Genomic DNA, 16,276 nt, shown 5'->3' on the forward strand with positions numbered 1-16,276 from the left:
TACTGAAATAACGAACCCAAATTGAAAGTTCTATTATTTGGACTTTTCGAACTAATTCACATTATACCCTTCAATCAAATCAGCCGTTTTCGAACCCAAATTTAACAGACAACTTCAGATATCAATTCAGAATTCTAAAATTATAAAAAAAATGCTACAAAGAAAAGAGTCCTGGTGCTCTCTGGCCCCCAAACCGCATAAGGTATGTTTGACTCATGCCATATAAGTAAATCTTCGTTCCCAAAATCATTGAACTTCTACATATCCTCGACAAAGATGCATATTAGAATACTTTCCAATATACTTACTGAAATAACGAACCCAAATTGAAAGTTCTATTATTTGGACTTTTCGAACTAATTCACATTATACCCTTCAATCAAATCAGCCGTTTTCGAACCCAAATTTAACGCGTAATAATTAATTAAGTACGAAACCCGAATATGCGTCTTAATGCAGACATCAACTGTGTGAATTTATTGGCGATGCGTGTCACATGACCAAGATTTCCAACCCGCATTGCATTTCTTTTGGCAGCGGCCAACGTCGGCTGTATTATTAAAAGAAATCGTTAAAAGAAAATCAAACCCGTTTTTATTTTAAATATCATGTGTGAATTACCTGATCAAATTCACTATAAAGGATGGGACTTTTACTCGTTTGCACGTCTTCAATAAAATCGCAATGAACTCCACAATCTGCAAAAAGAAGATACATTAAAAGTCAAGGAAACTAAAATTTCTTTCAAGGCCAGGAGGTATAGCTGCAAGACACACTTACCCAAACTCTAAACTCACTTTAACAAAGTAGCAAAAAAGATGTATGGTAACTTATAACTATGACTTGACCCGATGCTATTTATTTTTAAAACTAACACAAAATTAAGATAGTTAAATATATGAAATATAATAAACTAAAATATATTATCAAATCATACGGTTTATTCTAGTTTTATACGGGCTTTTTTGGTCTAAATCATAGACCAAACTGTTCGCTACAGTTTGAAAAACTCTAAAACCGACCGACCAAAAGTTAAAGTAAAAAACCAATCGTGAAACCGATGACCTGTTTGGATGGTTTCATGGTTTGATATAATGACTGTCCCATAATGTTCCTCCACATAACATTTCTTATGATGTTTCCTTTTCTTCCGAACGGTTGCCGCTCCATCAATTCATCCGTAGGAGGTTTAGTGGCTAACGCAAGTGCTCCTAGTGTATCCATTATCATGTTTACCCATAGTAGCTGAACAACAGTCAGAGGAGCACTTCCTGCAAACATAAAAGTACATTAAAAAAATAAAATTAAAATATTAACAGAAGCTCCACCACCTCCCGGCTCCCTCTAAAGGATAACTGCATAATTACCTGTTAGACAGGCAGAAGAAAAGTTGACAATTAGCGCGACAACATTCACTGTCAGTTGAAACTGCACAAACTACTGTATGTTCACATAAACCGAGCAACCCCACTTTGCCATAGTGACAATTGTGGAAAAATTATCATCTAGAATGATCACATCAGCACTCTCTTTAGCTACCTGGATAATTCAAACCCAAATGAAACTATAGTAATAAACTATTAGCCTTGAACTATGCAGTTAATGCAGTAAAAAACCAGATATCGGTCAAGGACCGATATTTGAGATATAGGTTATCGCGGTGGGATATTGGCAATTTCAATATCATGCAGAATTTATATATATAGAAATTTAACACTAACAATTTAATATACTCTCCTACCATCAACAAACTAACCTTTTGCAACTTGCAAAACACTAACAATTGTACCAAGTAGGAATTGATTAAGACATAAAACACTAACATTTAATAGTAACAATTAATATTTAAAACACTAATAGCAGCAATAAGAAGAAGGACGAATGGTAGAACTAATAAGAAATGTACTGATATCGGGAATATCGGCGATATATGAGTAAATTATCGGTCTATATCACCAATAATATCGGTACCGATATTCTAACCAATACTTGACACCGATATTTTACATGGGTATCGATAACCGATATACCGGTGATATATCACCATATTAACTGCATAAGATTTGAATAATATCCCATCTAATAAGAGGCTAGAATAACTATTACCTCTGTCCCTGCAATTCCTATTGCAAGTCCAATGTCTGCTTCATGAAGTGCTGGAGCATCTAATAAGAGGCTAGAATAACTATATCATTACCTCTGGTAACAGCAACAACCTCCTAAAATGTTGTTCTCAAGTGGTTCACAAGTGTATTCTTATCCATTGGAAAAGATCTTGCCATCACCTTGTAGAATTTAAAATTAAAAAAAAAGAATAAAATTTAATCAAACAGTTTTGAAAAAAAATGACATTAAGGAACTCAAAGGCACCTGAATTTTAGGAACAATTTTAAACAACTCATCCTCGATCTTTTCACGAAAGTCCGGGCCTTCAATGGCTATGCCATCATCTGTTAATATCCCGCATTCTCCAGCAATTGCTTTTGTAGTGTTTATATTATCACCTGTGACCATTCGCATGGTAATGCCAGCGAATCTGCAAATCGCAACAGATTCCTTTACACCTGGACGAACGGGATCTTTAATGCCCACAATCCCGAAGTACACCCCTCAAACGGAATCGGATCTTTGGAATGGAATTCATTTCCCAATTCCTTATAGCAAAGAGTTCTGAGAGCTTCATTCGCTAATAGTTCAATCATTGTATTCAAATGGTTGTGTAATTCTTTATCAAGAGTAACAACCTCGCCACTTTCATTCAGGGCTTTTGACAACATAGAAAGTACCTAGCCTTTACATTTTGAATTATTGAACTATAGCCTTCTCACCTAGACCTTTCTTCCAATCCGATAAATATGCTCAAACATATAAATTTTACTGCTGAAAGTAACATGTAATATAAACAATTCTACTTTTTACAAACTAACTCACAAGATGAAGCTCAACATACAAACATGACAAATAATAAAATTCTATTATGCTCCAAGAATGAAGATTAAATTATTTTAAAATAACAAATTAAGCAATCTATTGGCAAACAAATTGATCCAATTAGGTCTACAGCCAGAGCAACACTCAAAAACAAAGATGCATTTCTGTTTACAACGACACTCAAACCACCAAAACCTGCTAAATCTAAACTATATCAAAATTCTAAAAAACTACTTATTGCATCAATGAAAACTCAAATCACAAAATAACTTGCAAATCATCTAACATACATGGATCGATCGAATCTACAAATCTGGTGCTAACAAATTACGTATAACATGAACGCGGTACAGATCTTACCTCGGGGCGACGATGAAGATTACGCTTGCGATGGAGAGAGAAATTCCGGCGAGTTCATACACTGACTGTTATTTAGATCGGAATTTAGGGATTATCAGTAGTAATTGACATCTGAAAGCGAGTCAAGCACATACCAGGTTAGTTCATACCAAGAATTCAATAATAAACTTTCGAAAACACTAAGCAATCTAACAATCCAACATTGAACAGACAAACTACAGTGATTTCTAGAGTTTTTAATCTCAAAAACCAAATTGAGTTATATAACTAAATAATCAATCTCAATTCACATAAATAATAATGATAATAATACCAGTGCGAACAAAATCGAGTAGTCGCAAAACTCAAAACTAATCGATGCGTAGAAGTAACCATTTGATTGATAAAAAAATAGCGAAGATGAAATCAAACAGTTCGATTTTCCCACTTACTTCAAAACAGGGGTAGCCGATGAAATCTTGAATGTTGGATGCTTCTTAGAAAAAAAATAGTTAAGTTTAATTATTTATAAATGCTTTCGAAAACACTAACCAATCTTATGAGATTTATTACACATTACACACATAATATAGCACCCATTATTTAGTTTACCTTCAGTGAAATTGATGCTTGCCCAGTTGAAAGTGAACAAATCCACATGAGAAGGTTTCCACAACAGTTCATATTACTGAATTTAGGCACAAGTTATCAAAATTTTTGGTTCACATTAATAAACTTGATTAAAAATCACAACGCGTTCAATCAGTCGATTATTAGGCACAAGTTATCACAAGTTCAAATCATAAACATAAAGCACAATCGGTTTAACACTTGTGAATACAATAAATACTTTAATTTTAATAATAAAGCATGCAATTATCTACTTATATGCGCCATGCGTGAAAAACTTACTTTACTCGAAAACATTACACCAGTTAAGGTTTTTTTATTGAGCTTGTATTAAAAAAAGTCTAATTAGGAAATAATCTAATCCATTTGAATTTAGGAGGTTTCATGTAACTAAAAGTACACTTTGGATGTATTTCTATACATTCAACCCATATGACCAGTTAGAGATAAAACATCACCCAAATAAATTCACAAAAAAATGGATTGAAATTTCCACCTCTAAGCAATCATGTAGCAACTACCTTTACAATAAAAGGCAATTTGGTTCAGGAAAGGTATCGCACATAGCTTCACAAGAAAGACACGTTTTGCCTGCAAAAAATTAGTAGAGAAAGACACCAAATTTAAGCTCCATACCACAATATTAAAAAACACAAATCAATCAGCGAAATTTCAAATTTAAAACGAAAGAGATCTTGGATTACACGCATTTATTAAGAGGTTTTGCACAGTCACCAAATCGCGAAGCCCCGCCTTTATTAAAATAAACAGGCTGTTGCTAATTAAACTCAGAACATAAGTGAAATCCCTCATCGTTGTGACCTGGTGCGGCATCTGATTCTTGGTTGGTCATCTCCGATGTTGCCATTGCGGCTATTGCTGGTGATTTAAGATTCTTAATGTCACTGCCAAAGAGATGTCAGTAGCGTTCCTTATTGTTGGGATCATCAGTGTTGCCGGTCACCACCTCTTTATCTAGTTTTCAGTTATGTCGGCGTCATTCATCATTTGTTCGGAGATGGAGCCTACATTGTTCACTACACTACGCATATCTATCGAACATGTGAAAATTTACATATAAAATGGTCACTTACGTTGTGTGAGGTCCTTGTAAGGTTGGCACATAAGCTCAAAAGGCTTTCAAAAGTAAAGGGATATTTGGAGCAGACTGGTCAAATTGCTACCTCTAAGTCAAAATGGGTTGTGAAAAAGGTTGTAAGACATTCAACCTGTATGTTTTTAACTTGACTCGTTTGAGTTGAAACATAACTAACATTGACCCATTCAAGTAAACAGGTTGAAATAATCACCTCTGCTCTCGATCATACTTACTCCATGCTCTCGATCATGCTTACTCCATATTATGTGTTGTAACTCCAAATTTGATTCATATCGCAATGCTAGAATTGGTGGGAATTAGACCTAGATCGGCTGCGACACTTAGCTCCATCTAAAAGTAAATAACAAAGTTATGTTACAAAGGTTATTTAACTTAAATATAAACTAAAATATAAATTTCTAAATTAAAAGAATCATTTAATGATTTAAAGTACCCACTGAATTCCATTCCAAAATCGCCCGTAGATCAAAGCACTTAATTTGTAGATCCACGCGATGCGGCGTGTACAAAACCTCTAATTTGATGCTCCAAATTAATATCTTCTCCATAGATCTAGTGAATATAATAGCACCCTTACCCCAACATAAAACAAATTTTCTATAATATGCAGTCTGCACCTGATAATACTTTATTCAACATTGGCGTCCACACTTTCAGTTTATTGTTTTAAAATAATCGCACATCTGACACTCTGTGAAGCTAAATGTTGGTCTGCCATGGCTACCCATTCCGTGAACCACTCAAATCTAGCCTTGATCAAACGCTTTACCTTGGTTGTGAATTGGAAAAAATCAATGTATAACCAGTCACACATATCTTCACTACTCGCACTAAAATGAAGAAAAAGCAGAAGGTGAATCCAGATTCGTGTCAGGTATTGCATTAAAGCGCAATCAAATGTTTGCAATATTCTAAGTCATTTTATTTATAGAAAAATTGGATCATTACTTTACTAAATATAGTATCCTGGCTCCAACAAAGGACACGAATAATAATGCATGGTATATAATATGTGTATGTGTATTTCATCACCCATTTGACCAGTTACCCAACCCACCCATCTTGCCAGTCACATATACTTTATGGAATCAAAGCTAGAAAGATGAATGGTGATTAATTAGATACATACAATTTGACCAGAAAGGCCAGTTTAACCAGAAGCTTTCGAAGCTCTTTTCGTAATGGTCTTTTTCTTACTAATCCTTTCTTGTTTTGCTTTCTTCCTTCCTTTTATTGACAGCAGCATGGCTGAATAATCGCCATCAAAGTAACGTAATCGAGCTGCAGTTATTTTAGCTTTGCATTCACTAGAAGATACAAAAAAGCATCCATACAGATTACGTGGCATGCAATAGTAATAGAATACTCATTTTGACCCGTTACCCAACCCACCCGTTAGCTCTACCCAAAAAGGTTAAGAAATAACCTCAGCAGCCACGTCAAAGTCGTTTAAATTTTAGCAGCTTTTTTCATCACTGGAAGATCTGAATCAAATCCCATTATGATTCCAACACGTGGAGCAACTGTGTCAAAATGACAGCATTATGATTATATTATGAAAATAGAAAAATGGCAAGAAAAACTATTTTTTAAGAAAATTGCTAAAGGTAACACAAACTGCACCCGCAGTACCTGTTAATGATATCTACCAAATTTGGTCTTAAAAAGTCTTCCTTAGCAGATGCATTGTAGAGATAACTCAGAGCCCCCAAGAGCATAGTTCACCTACCAAATAACACGAAATTCAATAAAAAAATTGCATGCAATCTCAGTAACTACTAACCTGGAGCATGGAGGAGGTGGAGTGTGTACTGTTTCAAGCTTTCAATTTCCCTAGCCTGAAATGGAAAAAATGAGTTACAATTATAAAACATGAACTCAGACTCATCAACAATCGATTAAATTGAAGTTTAATATGTAACACTTAAATGAAACATATAAAATGCATTCATACCACTTTACAATAAGCCGTCAAGTTCGTAAGAACATTCAAACGAACTGAGTAGCTATTGGTCCCTTCGTGGTTCCGGCAACTGAGATGACTCTAACTCTGGTAAGAGACTACAATTTAAAATGTTAGGTCCCTTCACCCACTAACTCACAGTTGAGTTAGCGATTTTAATTTTTTAAATCACACACCCATTTAAACCTACAATTTAAATATACTCCACATAGGGGTATGGAACATTGGTGCATATTCAAAGTACATTTTGATGGTGTATGAGTTAGTAGTTTTAAAACTTTTTGTGTGAAGATATTTGGTGATGAATAGTTTATAGAATCACATAATCCGTGAAAGAAAACCGCATCAATGTCTTTGACATACTTGACCTCTGCAAGTTCATTATCAACATCAGCAGCGTCGATATCAATAATACTCTTCGGTTTCGCTTTCGGCTCATAGTTCAAACCACACGCAACCTTGCTCGGTTTAGTGAATGTGGAAGTGAGCGAAGATTGCAGTTTCTTGTTTCGTTTAGACAAAAATATTTCAGATTTCTGTCTCTCTTTTGTGTCGGGACTGGTTTCGATTACAATTGCATTATATGATACCGTTGGTGCTTTTAGCTTGACCACAACTTTCTTCTTGGCACCACTCGGTTATTATCCACATTCAGTGTTAATGGTTTTTGTAAAACCGAATCAAATAATGTGTTAGGTTTGGAAATTAAGTTTACACGACAAACTTAAAAATCCAATCATGTGTATATCAGTATATGATATATTTATAATAACCTAAAATTGAAATATAATAACATTAACATTTCAAATACACTATGTATATTTTACATGTATAGGTATAAAAGTTAGAATGGTTGAAATTAAAGTACCAACCTGCCAACGGACTTGCACGTGAAGATGCAACAGCTAAGCCAGGAATCAACGTATTGTCATCGATTTCTATCCCCAGTAAATCCATATCCAGATTTGCACCAAAGGCAAATAATTTTTCTAGCGTCTGTAGCACCTTCTTAACATCTTAACATATATTCAACTAATAAAAACCGTAATACAATAGTTTAATGGGAAAATGATACAGAGGGTCTCATACCCGAAATCAAATGTACCGCCAGAAAATGCAAAACCTTAATGGGAAAATGGATCAGATGGTCTTCATTGTTATGGAATGTGTATTGCAAAAAGAGTAGCCAGAATCTCACCGGAACCCTAGCCGCAATCGCCGGAGGCAGCAGCGGCGGCTAAGCCTTAAGATCCCTAATGCAGACTATATCAATACCTAAACGATCTTCTTTCAACCAACGATCAACAAAGTGTCTGGTTCAACAGAGCGTTTCATATAAGTTTATGATTTTAAATCTTCGTTCTTCAACAAAGAACAATAGATTCTTGAGTTTGAAGAAAAAAAAAGAGATTTGTGGAAGAGTTCTAGGGTTTGTTTCCAGCCTCCAGGGATTAGGAAACACGAATAGAAAAGCAATAGAAAAATTAGTGTTAGATTTGGGTGAGAATTCAAGAAGAAGATGAGAAGCATGATGATATATCAGATCATAAATTAGGGTTAGAAAAGGAGCGTGTGAGAGAAGGAACGAATGTGATAAAAGGAGAATGGAGGAAAAGAGTTTGGTGCCTAGAATGAATTATCTTGATTGAGAAGGTGTCCACATCATCAAAATGATTGGCTAAGAATAACCCTTGTGGCCTAAGAGAATTCATTTAGTATAATAAATAGATTTATTCGATTCACTCGTACAAAATCATTTGTCATTCATATCTTCTTTCATCATCTTTTAATATCAACATACATGATATAATGGACAGTTCGATGCAACATGAAGATACATGTTACGTTATGGTGTTTTATGGACAACCGAATTATGATGAACGGATCGAGTTCATAATGGATGATGACTCAATGGAACAAGACGATACAGTTATGGTGTTTTATGTCTGCAATTACAATAGATCTTCTTCGTATGGTGTTTTAAACCTTCATTCTAGTAGTTGTTCTTCTTATGTTCTTCGTATGGTGTTTTACACCTGCATTCATGGTGTTTTACACCTGCATTCCAGTAGGTGTTCTTCGTATGGTGTTTTACACCTGCATTCCAGTAGGTGTTCTTCGTATGGTATTTTACATCTTCATTCATGGTGTTTTCCACCTACATTCCAGTAGTTGTTCTTCGTAAAGTGTTTTACACCTGAATTCATAGTGTTTCGCAAGACGTTTGGGATAGGATCTTCTGATCCTGATTATTTGGTGACCGGGAAAAAATCATCCAGAATTTGCGAGTCGTTAGATGATGCCCGACACTCTCAGGAGGTATCATTATTTATTCATGTTATTTTGATATCGTAAAAAAATTTAAGATATTGGGAAGAATGAGTTTGCTGAGAACCTTGATATAGAGATCATTACTTTTTAAATTGATTTTAAGGGTATATATAAAATTATCGCTTAAAAAATATAGTGTAATCTGGTGTTCGAATGCCAAATGACTTGCATGCTTTTGTAACTATAATAAAAATTTCAGGACAACTGAGATTCCAAGTTCCAATATAATTGTTTGTTGTTCAAAATTCTGTACTTCATATTCGTGTGTACTTAATGGTCTAGATGACTAGATGGTTTACCACGACTCGAATATCGTATTATTATTAAATGATATGTGAATTTTGACTATATGTTTTTGTTAATACGTATTAATTATATCTTTTTGTACAATTTTTAGCTTCAAAAAGTTCAAGAGGAATTAGAAAGAGAACGGGAGGCCCGGCAAAACATAGAATCCCGGTTCGAACAATTTCAACAAGAGCGCGAGAAAGAGCGGGCCGACCAAGCGGCATGGAAAAACTTATGGAAGAAAAGCTGAAAAGCATCGGAAATAAGTAAAAACTCTTGTCTTATTAAGTATTGGAATGTTAAAGAAAGGATTAGTTTTGAATGCTTTTAATTAGGATTTTTTGTGCGTTTTGGAATGTTTTAAAATTTTTGGAATGTTTGGAATGTCTCGGAATGTTGCTTTAATACTTTTGGAATGTTTTAGAATATTGCTGCAATTATTTTTGTAATTATAATAGTATTTTTGCTGCATTTTTTTCATAAAAAAAGGTTTTATTTAATTTTGTTAATTTGTACAGTTTGTCACAAATTTGTAGAAAACAGGTGCAGGATTTTTTTCTGAGTTGTAGGAAATTTGTGGCAACCTTCAAAAAATTTATTTTGTTGGTTTGTAGGAATTTTTTCGTAACCTTTAAATTTTGTTTTTCTTGGTTTGTAGGAATTTTGTCGTAACCTTTAAATTTTGTTTTTTTTTTAGTTTGTAGGAATTTTGTCACAAAACTTAAAAAAAAAAAAACCATTTTTTAAGTTGTAGGAAATTTGTCCCAACATTAAAAAATGTTAAGAGGAAATTTGTCCCAAAATATATTTTTTATTTGTAGGAAATTTGTAGCAAAATGTTAAGAGAAAATTTTATAATCTTGTAGGAATTTTGTCGCAAAATAAAAATAATTATTCATAATTATGGATAATTTTTCTCGTTAGTGTTATTAATTTGAAAAGTAAAATATCATAAAATAAAATACAAAAATAGGCATAATTGTGGAAGAATTGTAGGAAAAACATAAAAAAAGGTTTGTAGGTATTTTGTGGCAACATTTGTGACGATAAATTTTTGTCAAAAATTTGTGGGAAATTTTGTCATAGTTTTGTAGCTAACGTGATTTTCGACAATTTTATTTTGCACGAATTTTTTTGTAGCAAATCTGTGGATAAGACCAATTTCCTACAAATTTGCTACAAATTTGGCTGTGACAAAGGAGACAGTTTTCTAGTAGTGTTATACCTGCATTCCTGTAGGCGTTCTTCGTATAGTGTTTCATACCTGCATTCATGGTGTTTTACACATGTATTTTAGTAGATATTCTTTGTATGGTGTTTTAAACGTACATTCCAGTAGGTTTCATATTATGCTATATGTAAAAAAAATTTCTCTATACAAGTATAACAATATGGTACTCATATTAAAGATAAAAAAAACTCGTTATTATGGTGTAACTTAACTTTTTTTTAAGTTACGTGTAAAAAGTTATTGACGATAAAAAAGATGGATGAAACTTGCATGTGCATTAAGGTTCATGACAGTTTTTTATTTAAACAACACAATATAAAAAACCACTATTACCCTTAGTCTAGCCAAATTAGTCAAAAATAAAAATAAAACATAATTTACATTTTAAGTCCTTTTTTATCTCAACTATTAACTATAAAATCTAAGAACTTAAAATACTTCTTACACTTATCACAAAATCACTCATTTTTACAATAACTCTACCCTGTATATGTATACTATTTTGGGTATGTTATGTATTACTAATTCAATTTTATAACGTTAGAGTAAACATGTGGAAATTTCATTAAAGTTTTTTATACAACTTAAATGTAACTTAATACTTTTTAATATAATACCACTAGTATTAAGCCCCTGCGTTGCAGCGGTTGTTGTAAAATTGTGTCAAGTAGTACCAATGCTATACCACTGTCAGCGACCACCAACACCGGAAAAGCTCGTGAAAACAATTTAAATAAAAACAAAAAATAACGCCGAGCCAAAAGCAGACATGAAATCTTTGAATCACGAACGCTCGTTGCAGAGAAATTAAACCGAAACGTAAAACATAGAAAAAAAATAACTAAATCAATCTAGGACCCGCGCGTTGGTCGAACTTGTTAAACGGAGAAAAATAGATGTGCTACGACGGGCCAGTCAAACGGGAAAAAATATACGAAAAAATGTTGAACCCCACACGCATGTTGCGGTGCATTAACTCACAAAATGTAGAACTAAACGAAAAACTTGGGAAAGATGATAAGTATGGTGGACCAAAATTGAAAATAAAAAAGAGTTGGAATTAAATTGCAAAAGAAGAAAAACTTTGGGTTAACAAGTAAAAAAAACAAAGGGTCTAAATTGCAAATTGAAGTTATTTATTAATCTTAGATAAAAATAAGGATAAAAATAAATGATATCTATATATTAGTTATTAATATTAATATTAATTTAAAAAATTATTAAATAATTATAAATAAAATTTATGAGGTTGAAGGAGAGAATGACATGTGGCATTATTTGAAGTCTTTTATTATAAGTTAGATTTTAAATTATTTTTAACGATTTAGATACCTTTTGATATATTTTTTATTAATTAAAAAAAATCTATTTGGTATAGTGAGCATATCAAAACTAATCAAGTTTTCGTCAGCCACAACGCGCAGGATTGAAACTAGTTTGTAATATAAACCAATAAATAAAGTGTTCGACCCCAAGGGGGCATGAGTTTGTGTTTGGGAGGTTGGGGTTTGCAATTCAGAAAGGGTTGGCGGCGCAGCTTGTTGCCCGTCTACCTTCTGTTTTGATGTAACTTAACAAGTTTTCTGGTTATATTAATAAACGAAAATCTTTTTTGAGAAAAAAAAATAAATAAAGAAAAATAATACAAACAAATTAATGTAAATTTTAAATTCATATAAAATTTTAATTCCACCAAATCATGAAGTTGGTGACCACCCATAAAAGTATGTTGGCAAGCAACATAACGCCAACCACGGCAAAATCCAAAGTCGTTACAGTAGTTACAATTAGCTTATCAAACTCAATACCCTTTCACCCAAAAATAACCTCTTTCTTTAATGGTTTATATTGTTTAAAGCTAACCTGATATGCAAAAATTTCTAAACATATTTAAACTGGACAAATTTAAAATCGAGCCGAGGGTCTCACTGGAAGAAGCCTCTCTATTCCTACGGGTAGAGGTAAGGCTGTCTACATCTACCATCCTCACTTTCTCAGACCCTACCTTAGCTTTGCTATTGGTGGAATTTACTGAGTATGATGATGATGATGATTTAAACTGGACAAAAATGTTAACTTGGATAACTCTTTTAATGATGTAAATGTTAACTTGGATAACTCTTTTAATGATGTAAGATTATATAAATTTTGGTAGCAAGAAATTCAAGTTAACAAAAAATCATACACATAATCTAGACACACTATGTGATAATTGTACTACTAATCTATGTATATCAGTTTATGCTTAAAAATTGGTTGATTATTTTTATTTGCAAAATGAAAATAATATTATACTTCAATGATATTAACCTTCTTTTACTAACGTTACCACTAAATATTTGAAATTGGGCAGCCTCGGGGACGGAGTTTTGTCTTTGTTGGATTAGGGTTTGTAATTCAAAAAGAGGTGGCGACGCATCTTGTTGACTGTCTACCTTCTGTTTTGATGTAACATGACAAGTATGAATGAAATAAACTGTCTTAAATTTAAAAAAAATAAAAAAATTCATTATAAATAAGAAATTACCTTTTTAAAATAAAAGTAGGACAACCTCCATAGTCTGTGACTTTTGTAACACGTCTTTCTACATCATTTTAACGTTTAAATTCCAACTTCAAACCCTCCATTTCTACATGAAAATAACATCAACAAAATCTTGTACAAAAAGATGAAGTTAACTGTGACCATAGTGGTGGTATTAGCGACAGTATTTTTGGGGTTGATCGATGGGTACGATTGCAAGCTTGTACAGTTCATATTCGGAGACTCGTTATCAGATAACGGAAACAACAATCGGCTTTCCAAGAGTTTTGCTCAGGCAGCATTGCCTTGGTATGGAATTGACTTTGATAACGGAATGCCGAATGGTAGGTTCACCAATGGCCGAACCGTCGCTGATATTATAGGTAATGACTTCATTGTTGCATTTTTTTTGCTCCACATTCTTAATGTAAAAGTGTCGGTAAAGCCGTTATTCCTGTTGCTAAAGGTATACTTGACGTTTTAGTTGATTGAAAAAGATAATATGAAGTTGTAAACAGTCAGCAACCAACTATACAAGCTTTGGTCACAAAATCATTCATGATCATCACAAACTTTGTTTTTATTGGGAAAAATAAAACTCGGCATACTTATACGGTGAAACTTAAATATTTACTTTTACCGTCTAACTTTCACATTCTGTCTTAGTGTTAAACTTACATGTGAAATTTGAGCCCTCAACCTTGTACATTGTTTTTTATTACAGTTTGTGACATATTTAAGCGTCACTAAAGAGGGGCAATAACGACCGATATTTTTTTGTTGTAGGTGATAAGACGGGACTACCCCGACCACCAGCCTTCCTCGACCCCTCGCTATCCGAAGATGTAATTCTCGACAACGGAGTGAACTTTGCTTCGGGAGGTGGTGGGATCTTGAACGAAACTGGCGGTTTGTTTGTAAGTCGAAACTCGACCAATGCGCATTGATTTCGTTTCTTTTTAACATGACAAACACACTGGAAACATATAGCTAAATGGTGTTAAATTTGTGTAGATTCAAAGATTCTCACTCTACAAGCAAATCGAGTTATTCAACGGGGTTCAAACTTTGATCCGTGACAAAATTGGCGACCAAGCGGCGACAAAATTCTTTCAGGAATCAAAGTATGTCGTCGCGTTAGGTAGCAACGACTTTATCAACAACTACTTGATGCCCATTTACGCTGATTCTTACACTTATAATGACGACACCTTCATTGACTACCTAATGGAAACTCTTGGTGCCCAACTTACGGTAAATAAAATCTGACCCGTAAATCTGTCGCTAAATAATTTGCGATAAAAATTCGTCGCTAAAGGGTGGCTTTTATTACTTTTTGTAGGTATTGCATGGGATGGGGGCGAGACAATTGATGGTTTTTGGGTTAGGTCCCATGGGTTGTATTCCTCTTCAAAGGGTGTTGAGTAGTTCTGGCGAGTGTCAAGAAAAAACGAATACGCTCGCCCTAAACTTCAACAAAGCGACTGCGAAACTAATGGATGATCTGTCGGCAAAGCTTCCGAATGCGAGTTATAAATTTGGAGATGCTTATGATGTTGTTAATAATGTCATCACCAATCCAAGCAAATACGGTAAAGCTTCTCAATTTCTTCTTGTTATTTTTCATAGGCAAGTTGGACTTAATAATCTAAACTATTACCTAATGATAATTCATAGTGACGATGTGACTAGCGACAATCTTAACTTTCAGTCTTGTTGTTAAGGGAAATATCACTCTTTTGGAAAAAGTAACCCCGCATGCCCCAAATGAACAACTGACTAATTGAAACTTTCGGGGTGTACACCATTAGAGTGGGATTGTCCTTGATAACGAAAGTGAAAGTTGAGAGCGCTATGGCTCTGATACCAATGGGTTATAGTTTTCATTAACATTCCAACTAGCTACTTGTGACTGGTGGCAGACTAAGTCGTCGCTTATTGTGTTTATGCTTTGAAATGGGATGGTTGTAGGGTTTGACAATGCGGATTCGCCTTGTTGCTCGTTTGGAAGGATTAGACCTGCTTTGACATGTGTACCTGCATCGCGATTATGTAAAGACCGAAGTAAATATCTGTTTTGGGATGAATACCATCCATCGGATCGCGCTAACGAGTTGATTGCTGACGAACTTATACGAAAGCTAGGGTTTAAGCCTATCAATCAAACTGATACTGCTCCCGCTCCCAGTGACGATTGATCAGTGGGTCACTAAATTATTTTTTATGGTTTGTAACAAAGCGTTGGTAGACTTTGATTTGTTTCGATAATGTGATCTTTTTGATATTTTGAAAAAAAATATATATATTATTAATTCTGGTTTAGAAGAAAAAAAAATAATATCACTCCTAGAAAAACATGAATTTAACAACTAAAACTGATCAACGGATCAAACAATCTCAAAAAAAAAAAAAAAAAAAAATGTAAAAATTAACTTTTTAAAGGTAATGAGATCACCCTTGGATCAAACAGAATAAAAGCAAAGAACAAAAAATTATTTTGTTAAAGGTAGTCGGTGTGGTCACTGTTGCATCAAACACGATCAATCTAATCTTTTACATACATGTATGATTCATTATAGCTCACATAATTCCTTTCATCATTTTTATCCTATAATTACACTACAAACAAATGTTATTCTCTTTCATTTTAATTACATATTTTTTTTTATATTTTTATCATTACATTTTTTCTTTTCTTCACTCACAATCACTTTCAAAATATATTAAAAAATTATAGAGAGTGAACGTTATCCCTTAAAAAATACAGATGAACAGTAACTTTTGCTCTCCTCCACTCATAACCACTTTTTATAATATAAAGATTATTCTCACAAAAAATTGATGGATAAGATATGAACTCATTACAACATAATCTAACTTTTTAAGAGCTAATACAATGTCTTATTAATAGCTATCATC

The 16,276-nt window shown here is 33.6% G+C and overlaps 1 protein-coding gene and 1 pseudogene across 1 annotated transcript; one reads left to right on the forward strand and one right to left on the reverse strand.

Annotated features, from left to right (window-relative positions):
- Window positions 1-424: 424 nt before the first annotated feature.
- Window positions 425-2,282, reverse strand: LOC110870663 (annotated as a pseudogene).
- Window positions 2,283-13,471: 11,189 nt separating this feature from the next.
- On the forward strand, window positions 13,472-15,669 carry LOC110873826 (GDSL esterase/lipase At1g74460). The gene is made up of 5 exons (XM_022122840.2): window positions 13,472-13,740; window positions 14,144-14,274; window positions 14,372-14,611; window positions 14,700-14,949; window positions 15,329-15,669. The coding sequence occupies exons 1-5, from the start codon at window positions 13,503-13,505 to the stop codon at window positions 15,553-15,555; spliced, it is 1,086 nt and encodes a 361-aa protein (XP_021978532.1). The 5' UTR covers window positions 13,472-13,502; the 3' UTR covers window positions 15,556-15,669.
- Window positions 15,670-16,276: the final 607 nt, after the last annotated feature.

The sequence above is a fragment of the Helianthus annuus genome, chromosome 8 (assembly GCF_002127325.2).
Source record: "Helianthus annuus cultivar XRQ/B chromosome 8, HanXRQr2.0-SUNRISE, whole genome shotgun sequence".
Lineage (NCBI taxonomy): Eukaryota > Viridiplantae > Streptophyta > Magnoliopsida > Asterales > Asteraceae > Helianthus > Helianthus annuus.

Coding starts and splice junctions, on each gene's coding strand:
- LOC110873826 (XM_022122840.2), top strand. CDS start 13,503: ATGAAGTTAACTGTGACCATAGTGGTGGTATTAGCGACAGTATTTTTG. Junction 13,741..14,143: donor AACCGTCGCTGATATTATAG/GTAATGACTTCA, acceptor TTTTTGTTGTAG/GTGATAAGACGGGACTACCC. Junction 14,950..15,328: donor CACCAATCCAAGCAAATACG/GTAAAGCTTCTC, acceptor GGATGGTTGTAG/GGTTTGACAATGCGGATTCG.